Genomic DNA, 21,459 nt, shown 5'->3' with positions numbered 1-21,459 from the left:
TTATATGCACACTGAGCACGCATGCAGGGGAGCATTAGTGTGTTTGGGATGGTGCACTGGGACAAGCCTCAGTCATTTTCGAGACACCGCTTTGAAGTTATTTACGTGAGGCAAGAGCGCGAATACCAAGCTACGAGGGTCAATGGGACCAAGACTAATCACTTGTGTAACTTGTGCTTGATAAAGAAAGTAAACCTCAACGATCATGTACATAATTTGGGGTCGCAATGGGTGGGGCAGCCTGGCTGTGGTCACTGGGAAAGGGTATTCAAAAGTACATAGCTGCAGCGTTGAAAAGACAATGAAGCTCACAAGAGAAGGAAAACAACGCTGCTTATGAACCACTTATGAAGTAATGCGTCAAGATTATGACTCAACCATCGTATCTTTAGCTATAACCTGAGAGAAAAGTCAACAGGAATTAGTCTCCCAGACCTATTGAAAAAGCATTCACATATTCCAGAAAGACTCGCATCCCTTAGACTACTGCACACACATTATCCTATCGGAGAGCAGCAGTGTCGCACCACTGTAACCATCTTTTTTCCCGTACAAACTAGCAGTTGCATACTACCAGAAGCACTAATACATCTCATGGATTAGCAGTCACATACTACTGACAGCACTCACAACCCTCGCAGACTATCAGAGAAACACTACCAGTAGCACTCACACGCTAGCTGCTAAACTAAAATGCCCAACTGAAATTAAAAGTGCCATTTCACGGATTGGTGGATTTGGATGGCATTGTGATTGGCCAAAAGGTGAACAGAAGAATGAGTAAATTGGGTGGATAAAAGATGCACAAGTGTAAGGAAGCGTGGATGAGTCCATAGATGGATGAGTGACTCCATGGATGAAAGCATCCAAGCACTTTCAGCAATAATCCAGAGGTATCAGTTTTGTCAATGTTGGATTATTTGAGTTAAATTAGTATGTTGGACTCATCAGATGTTGATTGGGTAAACAGCAAGCTACAGTGATTATTAGTACAGAAGGGCTATTAATCTGCTGTAGATATCATCCACAAAAATGTATTTACAGACAAGCTCAGCCCGAGAACAGGAGCATTGTATTCAAAGTATACAATAGAAATAGCATCACTGATCTGCACAGTAATAATCTATACAATGACCTGAGTGGAAAAACAAAACATGAGTATGAAGCACTAAAAAGTACCAGCTTCTTCCACGGAGTACATTTCTCTCCAGAACATCCTGTGCTTGTAATCATCCTTTGGAGCATACAGGTAAGTATTCAGTCCCCATTTCTGAAGCCTACAGATAAAAATGTAAACAGTAAGAATTTAAGGAGAAACATTAAGCAGGGCTGTAAAAATGTCTCCAGGAAATTCACAATCGGGGAAAGACAGTGGGAATGATAGAATGGTCAAACAGCAGAATCCTTTTATGCACAGATACTAAAGTTAGTGCTTGGGAATTAGAATACAAGCTGGAGCATTATAGAAACTTAGCTAAATCCTATTCCAGGCACCATAGTTTGCATATTATACAAACAGTTATAAAACAAACTTCCAATGTTGAACCTACATAGGTGCAGCCTTTAATAATCAACTTTGGCACTCTCCCGCCAGATTCAGTTCTGGAAATGGGTGGTTGCAAGAAGAATCGGGCAGTGCTTGAAAGAATACATTTAAACAATTCAAGCCACATTTGTTTAGGATCAAAATAAAATCGTAAAACAGCTAGAGGCAGCAATATAACCGCAATTATCTCTCACATTTTAGTCTAAAGTGTAACAGTGAAAACATAGTGCAACTATAGCCCGACAACAGCATGAAAAGGAATAAATCTGTGTGAACGCACCTGAACAAACAAGCATTGGAAAAGCAAAAAGTCTCGCTTTTTTTTTTTTAAATTATAGCTTTTGTCACTGTAAACGCCAATGCCTTTTACCTACCAAGAAGGAGGGAGGGAGGGAAGGGAGGGAGGGAAGGAAGGAGGGAGGGGGGAGGGGGGGAGGGAGGGAGGGAGGGAGGGGGCAGCTAGGGCACACTGCTAAAGTGCTCACCTGGAGAGTGATTGGCCAAAAGTAAATCAAACAAGCAGCGACTTTTAAAAAAGAAAGTGTGCGGACCTTTCAAGTGTGTAGCCATGCAGCACATTTTTAACAACTATGCGTGGGAAATACTGAGATATTGACGTGAGGGGTAACATGCTACCCTTTGCCCTCGCAGTATTGCATGTGTGAGACCGCCCAGGGAATGCGGCAGCCAATCCCTGCCATGGCTTGGGTGGAACTTAGTTTTTTTCAAGGCTCTGCTGACCACGCCCCCACCAGCCCCTAGTCCGGGACTGGAAGGATAGCTGCCTCGGAGGAGCGGCTGCTACTGCTGGCTATGTTTTCGGGTAAGGCCGTAGTGGCTGGCAGTTTGGGGTACTTTGACATAACATGGCCTTGTTGACGGACTCATTGGAAAGGCCTAGGGGCGCGCAATTGGTCTCAGATCTCTCTGCCAACCCCCTTCCAAACCCCCTGTGGTTTCGCCTCGCTTGCTGCGAACTCGGGTGCTCAACTCTGCGCTGAAAGGCGGGGGGTGGGAATCTGTATTAATGAACCACACGGGGCAGAATAATATTGAAATGGGTGGTTGCTCTCGGTGGTTGATGCGAGGCTGGTCTGTCACCCCCTCAGTGTTTTCCTTTTGCCGTCCCCTCCGGCTCCACGAGTCCTTGCTTCTACCGCGCACGTATTGTTCCGCTCGTCTCTAATGGCAGCCGGGAGGTACCACCGAGGGAGGGGCGAGAGGGGCAAGAGGCTGGAGCATGGTCTGTCTTGCTGTTTGGGGCAGTTAGCTGGCAGCGGGTCTGATGCGAGGGAAAACCCAGACCCTGGTACTCTCCTTCCACCACAGGGCTTTAGCAGCACAGCAGAGCCTCCCCGACGTAGTGGGGCAAGTGAAGACTATGTCCGATAGAGGTAAGCGAAGGCAGAAGAACCCTGCACATATTCTCAGCGCTATAACGTTTCTCATTTTCAAGAGGGGTATCCCAATTAATTAGGTGTTAGTTCCCCCACTACGCACACAGGTAACTGCACCCTAGATCCCGGCAGCGAGCAGAACAGATAGGTGCACCGTAACCCATTCAAGATGTCAAAGGAACAGTGCCCTCCGGTGAACAGTGCCCTCCGGTGTTCAGTGAATTGTGACCACTAGAGCGTTGGTTGTCCCAAGGGAAGGCTGCTCTTGCCCGGTTCTTCTTACAGTGCTGCGTAGCCCCCTCTGTAGGCTGGCAACGAGCTTGCACTTTGGTGTATTTTGGTCACAAGGCACTGCAGTAGTCACCGCTCACTGTTGGGATGGCCGGACTGCTGACAGTGCTACCTATTGGTTTATTTTGCCAGGGTTTGCCCATCTGTCAGGGCGCTCTGACTGGCTCTTCCGTTGCTGGCTCTGATACTGTTGTAGCTCTCCGCAGCACGGTGGTTAGCACTGTTAACACTGTGCTTGTTCTCCTACCCCCTCGCTGTGCTTGCTCTCCTGTCTGTGTGCGTGTGTGGGGGGGACTCTGCGTGTGGGGGGGGGGGACTCTGCGTGTGGGGGGGGGGGACTCTGCGTGTGGGGGGGGGACTCTGCGTGTGTGGGGGGGGGACTCTGCGTGTGTGGGGGGGGGACTCTGCGTGTGTGGGGGGGGGACTCTGCGTGTGTGGGGGGGGGACTCTGCGTGTGTGGGGGGGGACTCTGCGTGTGTGGGGGGGGACTCTGCGTGTGTGGGGGGGGACTCTGCGTGTGGGGGGGGGGACTCTGCGTGTGGGGGGGGGACTCTGCGTGTGTGGGGGGGGGACTCTGCGTGTGGGGGGGGGGGACTCTGCGTGTGTGGGGGGGGACTCTGCGTGTGTGGGGGGGGACTCTGCGTGTGTGGGGGGGGACTCTGCGTGTGTGGGGGGGGACTCTGCGTGTGTGGGGGGGGACTCTGCGTGTGTGGGGGGGGACTCTGCGTGTGTGGGGGGGGGACTCTGCGTGTGTGGGGGGGGACTCTGCGTGTGTGGGGGGGGACTCTGCGTGTGCGGGGGGGGACTCTGCGTGTGCGGGGGGGGACTCTGCGTGTGTGGGGGGGACTCTGCGTGTGTGGGGGGGGACTCTGCGTGGGGGGGGGGGACTCTGCGTGGGGGGGGGGGGACTCTGCGTGGGGGGGGGGGACTCTGCGTGGGGGGGGGGGACTCTGCGTGGGGGGGGGACTCTGCGTGGGGGGGGGACTCTGCGTGGGGGGGGGGACTCTGCGGGGGGGGGGGGACTCTGCGTGGGGGGGGGACTCTGCGTGGGGGGGGGACTCTGCGTGGGGGGGGGGACTCTGCGTGGGGGGGGGGACTCTGCGTGGGGGGGGGGGACTCTGCGTGGGGGGGGGACTCTGCGTGTGGGGGGGGGGACTCTGCGTGTGGGGGGGGGACTCTGCGTGTGGGGGGGGGACTCTGCGTGTGGGGGGGGGACTCTGCGTGTGGGGGGGGGACTCTGCGTGTGGGGGGGGGACTCTGCGTGTGGGGGGGGGACTCTGCGTGTGGGGGGGGGACTCTGCGTGTGGGGGGGGGACTCTGCGTGTGGGGGGGGGACTCTGCGTGTGGGGGGGGGACTCTGCGTGTGGGGGGGGGACTCTGCGTGTGGGGGGGGGGACTCTGCGTGTGGGGGGGGGGACTCTGCGTGTGGGGGGGGACTCTGCGTGTGGGGGGGGACTCTGCGTGTGGGGGGGGACTCTGCGTGTGGGGGGGGGACTCTGCGTGTGGGGGGGGGACTCTGCGTGTGGGGGGGGGACTCTGCGTGTGGGGGGGGGACTCTGCGTGTGGGGGGGGGGACTCTGCGTGGGGGGGGGGACCCTGCGTGTGGGGGGGGGGGACCCTGCGTGTGGGGGGGGGGACCCTGCGTGTGGGGGGGGGGGACCCTGCGTGTGTGTGGGGGGCCCTGCGTGTGTGTGTGTGGGGGCTCTGCGTGTGTGTGTGGGGGCTCTGCGTGTGTGTGTGTGGGGGCTCTGCGTGTGTGTGTGGGGGGGGCTCTGCGTGTGTGTGTGGGGGGCTCTGCGTGTGTGTGTGGGGGGCTCTGCGTGTGTGTGTGGGGGGCTCTGCGTGTGTGTGTGGGGGGCTCTGCGTGTGTGTGTGGGGGGCTCTGCGTGTGTGTGTGTGGGGGGCTCTGCGTGTGGTGCGGGCTCGGTGCGTGTGGTGCGGGCTCTGTGTGTGGGGGGGCTCTGTGTGTGGGGGAGGCTCTGTGTGTGGGGGAGGCTCTGTGTGTGGGGGGCTCTGCGTGTGTGTGGGGGGCTCTGTGTGTGTGGGGGGGGCTGTGTGTGTGTGGGGGGGCTGTGTGTGAAGGGGGCTGTGTGTGTGAAGGGGGGCTCTGTGTGAAGGGGGGCTCTGTGTGTGGGGGGCTGTGGTGGGGGGCTGTGTGTGGGGGGGGCTGTGTGTGGGGGGGGCTGTGTGTGGGGGGGGCTGTGTGTGGGGGGGGCTGTGTGTGTGTGTGGGGGGCTCTGTGTGTGTGGGGGGGCTCTGTGTGTGTGGGGGGGGCTCTGTGTGTGTGGGGGGGCTCTGTGTGTGTGGGGGGCTCTGTGTGTGTGGGGGGGCTCTGTGTGTGTGGGGGTCTCTGAGTGTGTGTGGGGGGGCTGTGTGTGTGTGTGTGGCTATGTGTGTGTGTGTGTGTGTGTGTGTGGCTCTGTGTGGATAGCTTTTTTTGTAGGGGGCTCTATGTGTGGGTGGCTCTGTCTGTGTGAGGGTGGCTGTGTATGTGTTTGGCTCTGTGTGGGTGTAAATGTAATAGGTCATGCATTTGCGAGCGATTAAGCTATTGGCATTGTAAATGGCAATGCCATTTATTTAACGATTAAGCTATTGACAATGTAAATGACAATGCCATTAATTTATGATTTAAAAAAAAAAACAAAAGCAATGTCTATAGCTCTACCTTTAATAATGCCGAGACCATTGCATTGTAAATGCTTGTGTATTCATGATGTTTTGAAAAGTGCAGATTTCCTTGGAATGAACCCTCGCACCAGAAGTACTGTGATCCGGCTGTTCCAATAATCTCAGAAACATCTTCTGAGGGGTTGGCCTGGGCCACTTTATGAGGCAACAAGGTGTATGTGACCTCACCAATACGTTGTCCAGGTTCCACATGGAAGGACTACAAGCCCCAGAATGCAAAGCAAAAACATTTGACTGGATGATCACTCCCGCATGGACCTAGGAACATTAGGAGCTGCAATTCAAAAGTAACGCACCACTAAACCAACTACCGCTAGAGATGAATTCCAGTAATGTTCAGTTAAAGGTGCTGTGCCCCTTTCCGGGCATCCTCTGCACCTCTGTTGGGGCGATGGGGGAGACTGGGTTGGGGGGTACAAATGGAGAGTCAGGCGATTGCAACCATTTCCACTAGACATGTCAACCGCGTTCCAACAGTCATCAAGTTGGAGATCGGGGGAAGTGAGAGATGAGGAAATCAGAAGCACAGAAATTGCACGCACATTTTTTTTTTACTGAATACCGAGAGAGAAAAAATGCTTACATCGACGGGTGCATATTTAAGTTGGAAACAAATCCTTTTTTGTCTTCATGTAAATCCACAAACACATCGAGTGTTACAAGGTTGTTCAAGTGGCGGGATGGGTTGCTGTGGAAGGGGAATATATACGATGCTTCTCTAACAGAATGTGTTGTGTTTATCGCTGTGCACCTGTGACCTATGGGGAAACGGCTGCAGCAAAGCCCTTCATGAAAGCGTACAGCATCAGGTGAACAAGGAAAAAAAACTGAAAAAATAGTTACTTACCTGTACACTATAGTTCTCCAGTATTATCTTTCCTAGATTCACATGCTTGTTTCTTCCCAGTCGTCATGGTGGGAGACTCACGGTAACCGAATGACCACAGCAGGATCACAGAGTAAAAACTGCATAGAAAATCCCATAAGAAACCATAATATTTGGTAGCCAAACCTCATCACTATTTGGTCCAAAACTCAGCCAATCAGCTGCCAGCCTGGACATCACACTCCCCAGCAGAGCAATCATACCTCGGATTTCCAGCCCCAAGTGAGAGCCAAGGATATACCTAGAGATAAGAGGTCTACCTGAGTAACGGGGAGGTGGGCGAGCCACATGTGAATCTATGAAAGATAATACTGGAGAACCACTGTGTTCAGGTAACTAGTTTTTTCTCCATTGTAGAATCTTTCATAGATTTACATGCTTGTATCAGAATAGCGAGCAGTACTTGTGACAAGATGCGTTGCTCAGGATGGAACCTCACATCCTCTGTGGGCTCTGCCCCTATTTTTTTAATATTAACCATAAGATTTGAATGATTGCAAAGATTTGAAACAAAGCATGCCTATGACAAGACAGTATGCAAATAATGCAAGAACATTAGCATTAAAATATACACGTATACATTCGAAAGTGTATATATATATATATATATATATACACACTTCCGAATGTATACGTGTATATTTTAATGCAAAATAATATATAACGCTGTCAAGTCCGGGTTTCCCGGACGAAACGCGTCATGTTGCTGTCCCCGTCTATGGATTAAAGCACTTCATCTACTTCTAACTCCTCGTTGTGTGGTCTGTACCTGGTTGTGTCCGTTCGTTGTTTCTGGCACCTCAGGACTGTGGATATATATATATATATATATATATATATATATATATATATATATATATATATATATATATATATATATATATATATTTGGACAAATACCTTCATGAAATAAATGGCGTAGAACTGCTTGTCCCACTGCTGCATCATCTCGCCATGCTGTGTCTACACAATAATGTCTAGTAAAAGTGTGCACATTTTTCCACGTCGCTGCCATGCAAATGTCTGGCAGATACACTCCTGCAAATAGGGCCGCAGAAGTTGCAATCTTTCTGGTGGAATGCGCATGTACTCTGGATTGTAGAGGACTGACTTTTTGACATTCAGAGATAGTCCTAAAGAGAAAAAACCTGCAGGCATTTTGCGGTTGCTTGAGAAGCCTGACGAAAAGAAGGAGCCTTTATTAGCCAATCGTCCAAATACGGGAATAATTGGATGCCCAGCAGCCTGAGATGAGCTGCTACTGGAGCGAGGAATTTGGTAAAGACTCTTGGAGCTGAGCATAGGCCAAATTGGAGGACTTTGAATTGGAAATGTACACCTGTCACAGTAAATCTTAGGAATTTTCAGTGTTTGGGATGGAATGGGATGTGGAAGTACGCATCCTGGAGATCCACCGTGGTCATGAAGTCCACATGATCCAAAAGCTGAAGGACTTCCTGTAGTGTCACTATGCGGAAGGACTTTTTCTGAAGGTATTTGTTCAGTTTTCTTAGATCCAAGTTTGGTCTCCATTCCCCAGACTTTTTTCTTATGAGAAAAATGCGAGAATAAAATCCCTTCCCCAATTGAGAATGAGGAAATTTCTCTATTGCTCCCTTCGAAAGCATGGTTTTTACTTCCTTTCTGAGCAGAGCAAAATGCGGTGGGTTTTTCTTCACAGGTGGATGAGGAGGGGGGAATTGATCAACTCCAGGGTGTGACCAAATTTTATTATATCCAGAACCCACTTGTCTGTGGTTATTTTCTCCCAATTTTTGATACGCTTGGATATATCTGGAATTTTGTATACTTGTGGCATATCTGGTGCAGGTGTTACAAGATTGTCACTGTTTTCTAGCAGAGTCTCTGCCTTGAGGTTGGCGTCTTCTGCCTTGTTGTCTGTAAGCGGCCGCTGGGGGATTCCTATAGAACTGCTGCTGTTGCTGCTAATGGTATTCATATCTACCTTGACCACCTTGTTGGTATTTTTGATATCCTCCACGAAAGGAATAGGAGCCTCTGCCTCTTGCTCCCCGAAACAGCATTTTTCTGTACTGCAAGGTACCCAATGCCCTAGCAGTATCCGTATCTTTTTTGATTTCCTGCAATGCATCATCTATGTGCTTGCCAAATAATAGGTCTCCTTCAAAGGGCATATCCAGAATCTTTGTTTGGACCTCTGGGCGAAAGTTAGTAGACTTCAGCCAACCCTGACTGCTAAGGGTCGCTGCTCCAGCAAGTTGCCGAAAACCCAAAGAAGCCATATCCATAGAGATATCGATAATTTCTGAAGAAGCCCTTTCGCCCTCCAGAAGCATTTTCCTCGCTTCCTGCTTTTTATCTTCAGGCAGATACTCAAGATAAGGTGAAATGTCTGACCACAATTGCCGGTCATATCTGCCTAAAATCGCTAAAGATTTTGTGGCAACAACTGTAGCGCCCGCCATGGTGGTAAAGTGTTAATCAATGTTGTCAAGGTGCCTACCATCCTTGTCTGGTGGAGCTGTTATTGGGAAAGATGGATTTCGAGATTTCCGTTGGGCCGCCTGTGAGATGACGGAATCTGGTCTAGGGTGCCCAGAAAGGCAGGCAGGAGCATCATCTGACGCCTTATGTTTCTTGTCGATTCTAGGTACAATCACCAGAATTGAGAAGGGAGTCTTCATTATCTTCGCCCCTTCTTCCCAAATATGATCTATAATCGGAATTGAATTAACAGATTTTCTGCTCTGATCCTTAAAATCATAAAAAAAACTCAGTTTTCTGTACCGGTATTGACAGATGGAATCTAGTAGCTGTCCTTTCCAGGATGTTATAAAGAAACAAGGGAACCCGAAGGTAATGCACTAGGGACCTTGGGCGGTAATTTATTGTAAAGAACAGTGGACCCTAGTATTTGAGGGATCAAGAGAATGATAGGCATACACTAAATAGTAAGTATGTCCTTTGTCCAGCCGGACAGGATTTTTATTTTGTAAGTATAAACAATATCACAAAGATTTTTCGTAGATGACAAGTGGGCACAGCCCGTGACCCAAAGTAAATAAGACAACAACGAAAAATTCAGGCAAAAGGGAGCAAGGCGGTCTGTGTACAAATCATTATTCAACATTTCACTGTTAATCTAATAATTTTTTCCTTCGTCACTTCGATGTATTCATGTCACGGTTGGTCTGAGATAACATGCCTAGCAATTGAAACTCACCAACTTCCTTTATTTCTCTTTCTCCCCCTTGTTAATTGTGTATAGTTTAAATAGGCAAATGTCAATTCTGATTCCAAGACAAACATGATGTAACTTCTTGTCCTGAAGATGATGCCCTGTATTTAAGTGTCGGCATCGAAACGTCGTCTACCAATTAGCACCATATGTACTAGTAATGTCGAATAATGATTTGTGCAATGGTGTTCAAAAACATAATCAAGTCTGTCCACTGAGTACAAGTACACAGACCGCTTTGCTCGCTTTTGCCTGAATTTTTCGTTGTTTTGTCTGGTTTACTTTGGGTCACGGGCTGTGCCCACTTGTCATCTACGAAAAATCTTTGTGCTATTGCACTGTAATAATAGGCACCTTTCACTGTTAGATTGGACAGTTAAATTAATGGGCTGACTATTGTTAAACAGGATAGAGGATTGGGCAGAGGACCGTAAACTATTAATTCCAGTGCAGTTTTAAAAGAGGTAGAGGAACCATTGATCAGTGCCTACATATAACCCTGGTCATGGCCGAATGATCAGTAGCTAAGAAGGGAAACATATATCTGGCCTTTATGAGCCTCTCAGCAGTCTTTGACTGCATGTCACATCCCAAATTATGGAAACAATGGGCATAGAGGAACCCATAATAGTCTTCATCCGTCAGATATACACGGCTACTGTACGGTACGGTAGGAAGGGGTATGCACGAGGCCATTTAAAATCCCGAGGGAGTTAGCCAGTGTTGCATTCTCGCTCCTTTCCTGTTCTCGCTCTACACTAATGGAGTGAGGGCCGCACTGTTGGGGTCTACAACGACATCCCACACATAAATGTCCCCCCCCTCCCATCCTTCTATTCAGATGATGTGGTTTGATGGGCAAGAAAGGGAAAGGCACTGCAGACCCTAATCAATGCCTATACTAATTTAATGAAAAAAATGGACCTTAAAGTCAATGAGGCAAAAAAACACAAATACTAGTGGCAGGACAGAGGCTAAAAAAACGACCATCATTTCATATAGAAGCACGCAGGTTGGCGGTTGTCCATACCGTCATTTATCTGGGGATCTGTTTTGATGAAAAGTTAACACCATACAGTATGGTAGCAAATAGAGGTTTATCTTTTGAAAAGATTATAATGGCCAGCTTCAGCTTTTCTAAAACAATTGAGGTCTAAACCAATCCCAGAAATCCTGAAGGTTTTTTAAGGCCAAAGCATTATCAGTGGCCACATATAGAGCATGGATCTGGGCAATGACCAATGTTCATACCATACAGCGTATCGAGGATGGTTTTTTTATAAAAAATTACTCTCCCTCCCGCGGTCATGCTCAAATTATAGCTGCCACAGTGTATTGGGGTACTCATTTATTTGTGACATAATACGTTTAGCACCACTTACATTGTGGCATTCTATTTGGAGGCGAGAGACTGTAAAATTAAAACGAAACATCCTGAGTGATTGCCTAAAATTGGATCATGTTGATCAAATTAAATGGTTGCATTGCGTAAAAATCACCTTAGGGGCACTGGGTCTTTCTAAACTTTATGAAAATCCAACTAGCTGTAGGCTGATTTCCAAAGCCAAACTGAAGGATAACTTCTGCCTCAAATCCATTCGGGACAGAAGGGATGCCCATCATCTGAAACCCTCAGGGAACCTTTGCCAATCATCCCTCAGGATAATCATTCCTACTTGGTACAGGTTTCCAACTCACAACACCGTTTTATATTAGTAAGGTTCTGATTAAATTATATACCCTTGATGTTGTGGCACCCGGGCAATAGGCACTCATTTCAAGACTTACCTCTATGCCAATGTGTCGGTTCGTCCTCACAATCAGATTTGCACTTGGTTTTCTTTTGTAAATTTTATAGAGAGTCTAGGAAAAAATATATTTTACCTATTGTACGGAAATACAATTTTAGACAATGTTGGGTAGCACTTTACTTTATCCAAATGCTTGGAGACCAGTTTGTGTGCAATTGCAGTGTAATTTTTGTGGTCAGCCTTAAGGCAGAGGAGAACTCAGTTGACTCCTGGTCTATTAGAGAAAAGCCAAAGTGGATAACACTTTACAACATTTCATATGGAATCAGATTTTCTAATGAGACTCGGTTTTACAATTTTTAAGATGGAAAGTAGCTTTTAGGACATGATCTGTGCATGATGAAATTGTTTATAATTATGAACTTGTTATGCAATTGACAGATTACGAAACAAAGGAATTTTGATTATGACGACATCGCATGCACGCTGCCTAGGCTGGACTTAAATTGGCATGTCTCCATGCAAAGATTCAGTGTGTGACTGTAATAAAAGAGGAGTATGACCGTAATGTGGACGATAGCAGCTCCACTACACCTAATTTGATGAACAACGGACATTTTGTACTGTAATGAAAAGGAGGAATATTTGCCATAACTGACCAGACCCAAACCACACGTGTGGCATCTGTGGAGAAATTAGTGACTACCTCACAAGACTAGTGAATAATTATTTCAGGAAAATGAGGTAGAACTGCACAGAGTGCCCATCAATCGAATCAGACTACAGCAATTCGATTCATAGCACAACAGACATTAAGGGATATATTCCAGGGGATACCAGAAACAGTTTTCAGCTCTCCTGCTGTAACAATGATGTCCTTGCTCACAAAAAAGTTATGGTTTGTTGCAGGCGTTTTATTTTGATTTCACACCTTAATGACTTCGCTCTGCTACGGTTTCTCTAAACATAGAAACGTATATCAAATTGGCTGGTGATGTGCAGATTACACATTTCAGAGTCTGTGAACTGTCCAGGTGGTGAACAAGACTTTTTTCTCAAAGTAAATTAAGATTAAGTCTCTCGTCTCATCGAAGAACAAAAGAAAACACAAACCTTCTGAAAAGCTCCTTCCTCTGCTCCATAATCCAAGGCCTTCCATAGAATCCTGAAAAAATAAAAGTTGTTACTATCAAACTACTGGCCTGTGCAAAAAAGAAAAGACCATATTATGGAATAAAATAACCTTCAGCAAAAGTTTTGATAAGCTGGTGCCACACACCCCCTACAGCCTTGTCATCAAATATGTCATTTAAGATATTACAATCATTATCAGTGCAGCAATAAGCAGTGCATGGCAAAGTCATGAGTTAAAGATACTTCAGAGAACAAGTTAATTCAGAAAATTATAACTTGGGAATTTCAGAGGTCTTGTTAATTTAAAACGGTATGTTTTTACTGACATTTTCACCCAACTATAATAGCTCTTTAACATTTGTATTTTTTTCCCAGAGAATGTCTACGTTTTTTCATTAAAATCTACCTTAACATATTATACAATTCCTAACTAAGTAGTACCTTTACCTTTCCTTTTTTTCAATGCATTTAAAGGTTTGTTTTTTTTTAAACAAAAGTGTCCATTGCATGCATTTGGAAGAAGGGCCTGGCATGTGGCTAGACCCTGCGCCAAGCCCCCGAAAGTGCCCTTAAGTCCGCAGCACACGGCCTTCAGCAATGCGCAGTGTACATTTGTTCTCGCAGGGCCTAGCCGCAAACACACAGACTTACTGATTTTGTCAAAGAGTAAAACACCAAAATATAAAAAAAAGTGGGCTTATTAGATTGATTAGAGTGAATAAATGTGAATATATATATTAATTAGTAACACTCATATTTTATGAAGTAAACCATTACATAATTATAGTATATTTATACTTACGATTTGATTTATGTATTTTAGAACTGCATTTTTACTATGTCTATGATGACGTACTTAGTATTTTAAATGCACTGTCACTTTAAATAGCCGGACATCTCTCCAGAGCGTTGTCATGTGATCAAGGGCTGTTAGGCTTGAAACGCGTTATGGCGGAGGTGCGGGGAAAAGTACAATAAAACTTTAAGTACTTCTAACCTGTGGGTCCGCTGTTGTACTTTGAAGTTGAAGATTTGGCTACTACTGCTGCATATTTACCGAGTGGCTTTCTTGGTGAGCGGAACCCCTCTTTCGAATTGGGCAAATCGACTTGCAAGCAGAGTTTCCGTTTGGAAACAACCTCAATTTCGTGTATGGGAATTATATCGTTTTGGCCCCTGAACAACTGGGAACATACCAACAGCGGAGTGGCAGCTATCAACGGAGTCGGCTGACCCCGCAGTAGCAGACCAGCCGTAAAAAGAAGTCGGCCCGTTTGAACTGTTCAGTGAAGGAGTGTGATGGTAAGCCGACTTGGACATTTTGTCATAACAAGTTGCACTGTGCCGGGAAGAGGCAGCCGCTGATATGTTCAGCGATGAACCTTTAAGCGCGACGCCAAATTACCAACAACCCTTAACATTGGATATGGCTAATGTGACCTACAGAGACAATATTAAAAAATTGGAGAAACTCAAAAAGGGTGAACAGGCAAAGTGGTGGGAACATAGGTCCTTGTCCCGCTACCTGGAGGTGGGTAGAGTACCTCGTGGGCTCCGAATAATGTTAGCCCCGACATATGAAGCACCAAACCCCAATTTATTAACTGAATGGGCACAATGTAATCTCCCATCTTCGATGAATTTGATGACAATTTTAGTCAAATATGCGGAGATGATCGATCGTACAGCTTATGAGCAGCAAATCATTTGCCCTGGAATTAGAGTTGGCTAAATGTGAGCAAAATGCGGCAAACATAAAAATGAGGGATGAGATGTTGGAAAAGAGGAAGAGTCTATCAGGAAACGTAAGGCGTTTAAATTTCAGCGCGATAAGCAGGATTATGAAAGAGGGCAGGTCTTCACGTTCGCTAAGCGCTATGATACAGTCAAGAAGAACACAATCACATCTACGGCATCAGGACCTCTTAATGCGATATCCGGCAATCAGCCCTCAGCTGCAAGCTCCCAGACTTCTCTGTCCGACTACAGTTCGGTACCGGACAGTGGATCTGAAAATGAACAGGCTGGCCCTAGTAATGATTTGGGGTTTCAACGGTACTCCCTGGTCGAGGAAATGGAATGTATAAGGCGGGATCGCCTAGATACAAAACCAGACGCTACAAAAACTACAAGTGTCACCAACTCAGGAAATGCTACAGGACGCGGCAGAGGCAAGAGAAACAACAGAAATTACACGTGGAATCGCAAACCAGTGTCCTATCTACCATTGAGCTTACTGAGGCAGAAATACAGATTTTGTCCCTTGGATTATCATTCAGTCCAGAAAGCAATTTTCGCTATGCACAAAAAAGGGTTGACATCTACCAATACATTTGCAAACTGAAATTAAAAAAGTTCTTCTCAACGAGGCAGGCAAAGGGCGCTGTCTCTGGATGTATAACAACTTCAGCAAATAATAGGGAGAACTTAACTGCAGGTGACCTGAATTAGCGTATTGACTTGGTTGACCTTCTCAGCGAAAATACTCAAGTGTCTCAGGAAGAAAATGGCACAGTGGACACAGGGACATATACTGCGTTGACACATTTTAAAGCTAAATCAACGTTCGTCCCTATCATGATTAAGGACAATATCGATTTTTATCATGAACTGGTTACTGCTGACATAAAAAAACTGCATCATACTGTATCACGTTGTAAATTTACTGTTTCCCAACAAAACAAACAATATCACGAATTGATTAAAAGATTGCACAATGACAAATCTGTGATTATCCGTCAATCAGATAAAGGTGGCAATATAGTCATTTGGCCTAGAACCATGTATCTTGAGGAAGCCTGGGATCACCTGAATGATAGATCATGTTACAAAAGGGCGGATTTGCCTATGGTTAGATCAACATGGAACATGTTTTATTCTAAATTGGTGGCATGGAAAGGCTTAGGATTGTTGAGTTCTGATGAATTTAAATTTCTGAAGAATGAAAACCCGGTGATTCCCTGTATTTACTTCATACCAAAAATACATAAGTCCTCGGTGTGTCCACCGGGTAGGCCAATTATTTCAGCCTGCAACAGTCTTCTAGAAAACACATTAAAATACATAGATTTTTTCTTGCAAGAGCATGTCACCAAGCTACCTTCCTATGTGCAAGACACAGGAGACTTTTTACGTAAATTACAATCTGCAAAATGGCAAGATGATTTCATTTTAATCACGCTTGATGTGACATCGCTCTATACGAGCATTAATCATGCAGACGGGCTTAAGGCCATCCAATACTTCCTGGACAGGAGACCGATACACTGTTTCACACACAACAAAATGCTGGTCAGCATGATAGAGATTTGTTTACAAAACAATTTCTTCATGTTCCAACAGATGTGTTTCCAACAAACCAGGGGTGTGGCAATGGGATCCTGCTTCTCCCCTAGCTACGCATGTTTACACATGGGGCTATGGGAAAGGCAGGTCCTAGGGGTCACACACTCCGATACACTTCGTGAACATGTTGTATGCCTTCTCAGATATATAGATGACTTATTTATCATCTGGAAGGGGGAAGAGAAGTAAGCAGTAGCGTTTATAGACGATCTCAATGACAACTCACTGAATCTGCAATTTACTTCTCACTTAAGTACTACTTCACTGAACTTTTTGGATGTGGAAGTATACATAGAAAATAGTACAATCCAAACGAAATTACATCGTAAAGCCAGTGCAGGTAACACTTCTGCACGCCTCTGACCATCATCCAAAGCACCTCATTCATAGCATCCCCTATGGGAAGATTCTACGAATTAAACGCATCTGCAGTAAACTTGAAGATGTGAGGGAAGCACAAGAGGCTTGTCGACTACGCTTCTTAGCTAGAGGGTACTCTGATAGAGTTATCAAGGCAGCTATTAAAAGAACAGAGGCCCTAACCAGAGAAGAAGCGCTGGTGACTAAAATCGATGAAGGAAACTTGTAGTGCATCACCAGAATCTGATCCAGTACACCTAATCACAACATTTAGCAAACAACATTGTGCAATTCGGAAAATTCTGGGCAAACATTGGGCGCTGATTAAAAATGACCCAAGTTTGAAAATGCAAGCTCATTTATTTCCCGCAATTACTTACAGGAAAGCGCCATCTATGGAAAACAGTTTGGTGAGCAGTAGTCCGGAGGTCTTGGCTAAGACCAACTGGCTTAGCTCCCGCACAGGGTTCTTTAGGTGCGCCTCTTACAAAGCCTGTAAATATCACATCATACTCAACACCCTTTGTGGATTATAAAATTCCAATCTCTAAATACCTAACGTGAAAAACAGAGTATGTTATTTATGTTTTGGAGTGCCCCTGCCCTTTGAGATATGTGGGGAGCACAAAGCTCCCAGTGCATAAAAGGGTGCTCCAACATATGAGGGCCATTACAAACTGCGACGAAACATACCCAGTCGCGAGACATTTTAATGACTGCCACAAAAAAGATGCAAATCTTTTAAAATACTATGCGATAGATGCAGTCATGCCTCTCAGACGGGGCAACAGGGAAGAGATCCTTCGCCGATTAGAAACACATTATATTTTAAACCTAGATAGCAAGCAAACTTCAGGTTTAAATGCAAGCGAGGACTTCTATACATGTCCTTAGCCCATTTCTATATGTCAAAGAATTTACTAACCTAGTCTTTATACACATACATTTTACACAAAGTCAATATACAGGTCACATGTTGAAAATGTGTTTGGGAATATCTTTTTGGACCTTGAAACATTATTAGGTGAATTTTGGTTGTAGTCGCTACATCCTATACAAAAATGAAATGTTTTATTCAAAAACAATTTAAAATATTTTCAGTACTAAAAAAAATTCTTTTTTTTGTTAACACTTTAATCACTTGTGTTTTATTATTTTGTTTGGGAGTATTTTTTCATTTAAATGCAAATTAGGGTATGTTCAATAAGTTACAACATCATCAGAAGACGTTATGATTAGAAATAATTGAATTATGGAATTCGTATGTACATAAATCAAAGGTGCTTGACTTGTTATATCTAAGAATAATCTTTTTTTAATAACAGGTGATATTGTATTTTACATTTACGCACCAAGCCCGCCAACAATGTGAAGGGTTGACTCGCTAGATTAGATTTGGCATGTGCCATTCTTCTATTTTAGAATTAGTAACACTCATATTTTAGGAGGTAAACCATTACATAATTATAGTATATTTATACTTACGATTTGATTTAAGTATTTTAGAACTGCATTGTTTTTAAAATATTACGAATTACAACTGATATTTTTACTATGTCTATGATGACGTACTTAGTATTGTAAATGCACTGTCACTTTAAATAGCCGGACATCTCTCCAGAGCGTTGTCATGTGATCAAGGGCCGTTAGGCTTGAAACGCGTTATGGCGTAGGTGCGGGGAAAAGCACAATAAAACTTTAAGCACGTCTAACCTGTGGGTCCGCTGTCGTCTTTTGAAGTGGAAGATTTGATATATATATATATATATATATATATATATATATATATATATATATATATATATATATATGCAGCCCGCCCCAGCGTTGCCTGGGGGCAATCAGGCTTCAGGGCCAACCGCCCGCCCAGGCCCCCGCCCGCCCCGACTCACTCCCGCGCTCCGTGCTTCTGTCGCCTGGCCTCCAATAGTAGTATAGAAGATATGATAAAGACACTTCAAAATGTTTTTAAATTGCATTTTGCTAACATGAAGAAGCGTTTCAACGTAGTATATCAAATTATAACACTGCATTGAGAGCAACTATTGAAAGTGACAATTTACAACCTAAAAACATTTGTGCCGCCCCACCTCCCGCCATGACAACAATGCGGTTAGTGAATTAAGAGGGAACTCAGTTGTCGCGTGCCCCTGACATGTGGCTGAGATTCTTACATGGAGCAACCGTGTAGTCTATTTAAATCCGACAAAAGTGCGGCGCTTGTATAGCGCACACCCTGTACTCGTGCACTTCAAAGCGCTCTCGAATGCAATAAGGAAAAGAAGGATGCGCGGGGAAATAAATCATTTGCTACTATTTGGTAAAGCGGGGAAGGCAGGGAAAATCCCAGGTTTTCTGAGTTCACATTGTGCCAGCATTCAGCCTCTAAATGGAGCACTCTTTCCCTCTCCTGTTTCACATCGACGATTAATGTTTTTTCTTTAATTCTTGACGTGCAGGGCAGGCAGAAGCCACAGGAAAGCTCCGCTCGTTTTGTGCTCGGCTCGAGCCTAGTGAATCTTTCATCGGCCTGTCAATCGCTAATCCATCGAATGCCTTCCCTTGTCATTACATGCAGAATGTGTGAGTTTTATTGCCCGATGACGCAAGTAAAGTTGGAATACAGAGGGGAAGGGGGGCAAGGTGGGGTGGGTGGGCCTGGGGTTCCATGCAAAGTGATTTAGTCCACTCCCGCGCTCCGTGCTTCTGTCGCCTGGCCTCCTGCACGGACACGGACAAGGCCCCCCCCTCCCGCCCGACTCACTTCCGCGCTCCGTGTAAACTTTCCCTTTCCTTACCTGTGCCGCCGCTCCTCACTGCACAGCCGCTGGTCACTGCACCACCTCTCCTCCTTCGTCGCCATCACGCACGTCGCGTACCGGTCATCACGCACGTCGCGTCGCGGCCAGCGCTACTTTCAGGGGACTACTTTGTTTTCAAAATTACTTTTTTTAATTTACTTTTTTATTTTTATTTATATAGCCTATGTCCATCTACACACCCTGACATTTTCATAGATGTATCGGGTGTGTAGATTGGCTCTGTGGTTCACGAGTTTACCTTGCCTAAAGGTGCAAGTTCTCTCTTTATAATAGTAGTATAGATATATATATATATATATATATATATACATATACACATATATATACATATATATACACATATACATATATACATATATATACACATATACATATATACATATATATACACATATATATATATATATATATATATATATACATACATACATTACCTACTGGCGGTCGCCAGTAGGTATATATAGTTAGGATTTTTTCTCTATGGGTTTTTTGAAAATTCTATGTCTAATAACTTTGGCGTTTGTGGACGGAATTGGCTGAAATTTTCAGGAAAATTGCACATTTTGTTTCTGAGCAGCCCTTGAAAATTTGGGGGGGGTTCGTCAAGGGGGGGCCGAGAAAAAAGGGGGGTCCCAAAACGTGTTTTTAACATTGAGTTTTCCATAGGGCGGTTGGCCTCACTTTTAGCCCGAACGGCTGAATGGATTTGCACGAAACTTGGCAAAATTGTAGGGACTGGTAGCCCGATGTGCCTTTTGTAGGTCTCAATATATGTGCTACAGTGGATTTTGAGAAATTAACGTTTAAAAAAAGATATATATCTGTAACAGCGGACCGGGCAGCGCTCCAGTTCGCGTACTTTGCGCGCAACGGAGCTTTGTGAAGCGAAGCGGATTGGTTCTCCGGCGTCTGTAAACATTCCAAACAGTCCGTAGCGGCCGCCATCTTGTCTCTCGGTAGGATCGAGAGACAAGCGGAGGCCAAACCGAAGGGGCCAATGACCATAAGGGGGCATAGTAGATCCTCCCTGACCGTTTAGGTTTGATGTGGAGGTTTTAAAAGGGCCCCGCGGGGCAAAAAAAAAAAAAATAATAATAAAACAGCTGAATGGATTTGCACGAAACTTGGCAAAATTGTAGGGACTGGTAGCCCGATGTGCCTTTGCTAGATCTCAATATATGTGCTCCAGTGGATTTTGAGAAATTAACGTTCAAAAAAAGATATATATCTGTAACAGCGCACCGCTTCGCGTACTTTTCGCGTTACGGAGCTTTGCGAAGCGAAGCTGATTGGCTCTCCGGTGTCTGTAAACATTCCAAACAGTCCGTAGCGGCCGCCATCTTGTCTCTCGGTAGGATCGAGAGACAAGAGGAGGCCAAAGCGAAGGGGCAAATGACCATAAGGGGGCATAGTAGATCCTCGCTGACCCCCTAGGTTTGATGTGGAGGTTTTAAAAGGGCCCCGCGGGGCAAAAAACAAAAAATAATAATAATAATCGAACGGCTGAATGGATTTGCACGAAACTTGGTAAAATATTAGGGACTGGTAGCCCGATGTGCCTTTGCTAGGTCTCAATATATGTGCTTCAGTGCATTTTGAGAAATTAACGTTCAAAAACAAGATATATATCTGTAACAGCGCTCCGCTTCGCGGAGATAAAATTATATCTGTATTACCTAGCTGTTGCTAACACCAGTTAGCGACGGCTAGTAGGAGATAGCGACCATCTTGGGCCCCACTTTGCATGTGAGTGATATTTATCACTAATGACATGCAAAGTGGGCATGCCAAGATGTTAGCGACTGGAAACAGTCGCTAACATCGCTATCTCCTATTATCAACTTTTGGAAATATTCGAGATAAGCGCGAATATCTCCAAAAGCTAGCACCTGCCCTGAGCAGTTCTTAGCCATGTTATCCAATGGGAGGTGGATAACATGGCTAAGAGCATTAGCTCGGTAATGCATGAATATCGCTGAGTTTTCAGCGATATTAATGCATTGCGGTCGTTTTTTA

General features: G+C 45.4%; 1 protein-coding gene across 1 annotated transcript in view; it reads right to left on the bottom strand.

Annotated features, from left to right (window-relative positions):
- The window catches only part of OGA (O-GlcNAcase), a 621,684-nt gene that overhangs the window by 536,340 nt on the left and 63,885 nt on the right, over positions 1–21,459 (bottom strand). Inside the window, 2 exon segments of the mRNA XM_078643616.1 lie at positions 1,180–1,277; positions 12,896–12,947. Of these exon segments, the coding sequence (XP_078499742.1) occupies positions 1,180–1,277; positions 12,896–12,947 (150 nt within the window).

This window comes from Lissotriton helveticus, chromosome 5_1, assembly GCF_964261635.1.
Source record: "Lissotriton helveticus chromosome 5_1, aLisHel1.1, whole genome shotgun sequence".
Classification (NCBI taxonomy): domain Eukaryota; kingdom Metazoa; phylum Chordata; class Amphibia; order Caudata; family Salamandridae; genus Lissotriton; species Lissotriton helveticus.
Note: the sequence above shows the minus strand (reverse complement) of the source record. Positions and strands in the feature narration are given on the sequence as shown.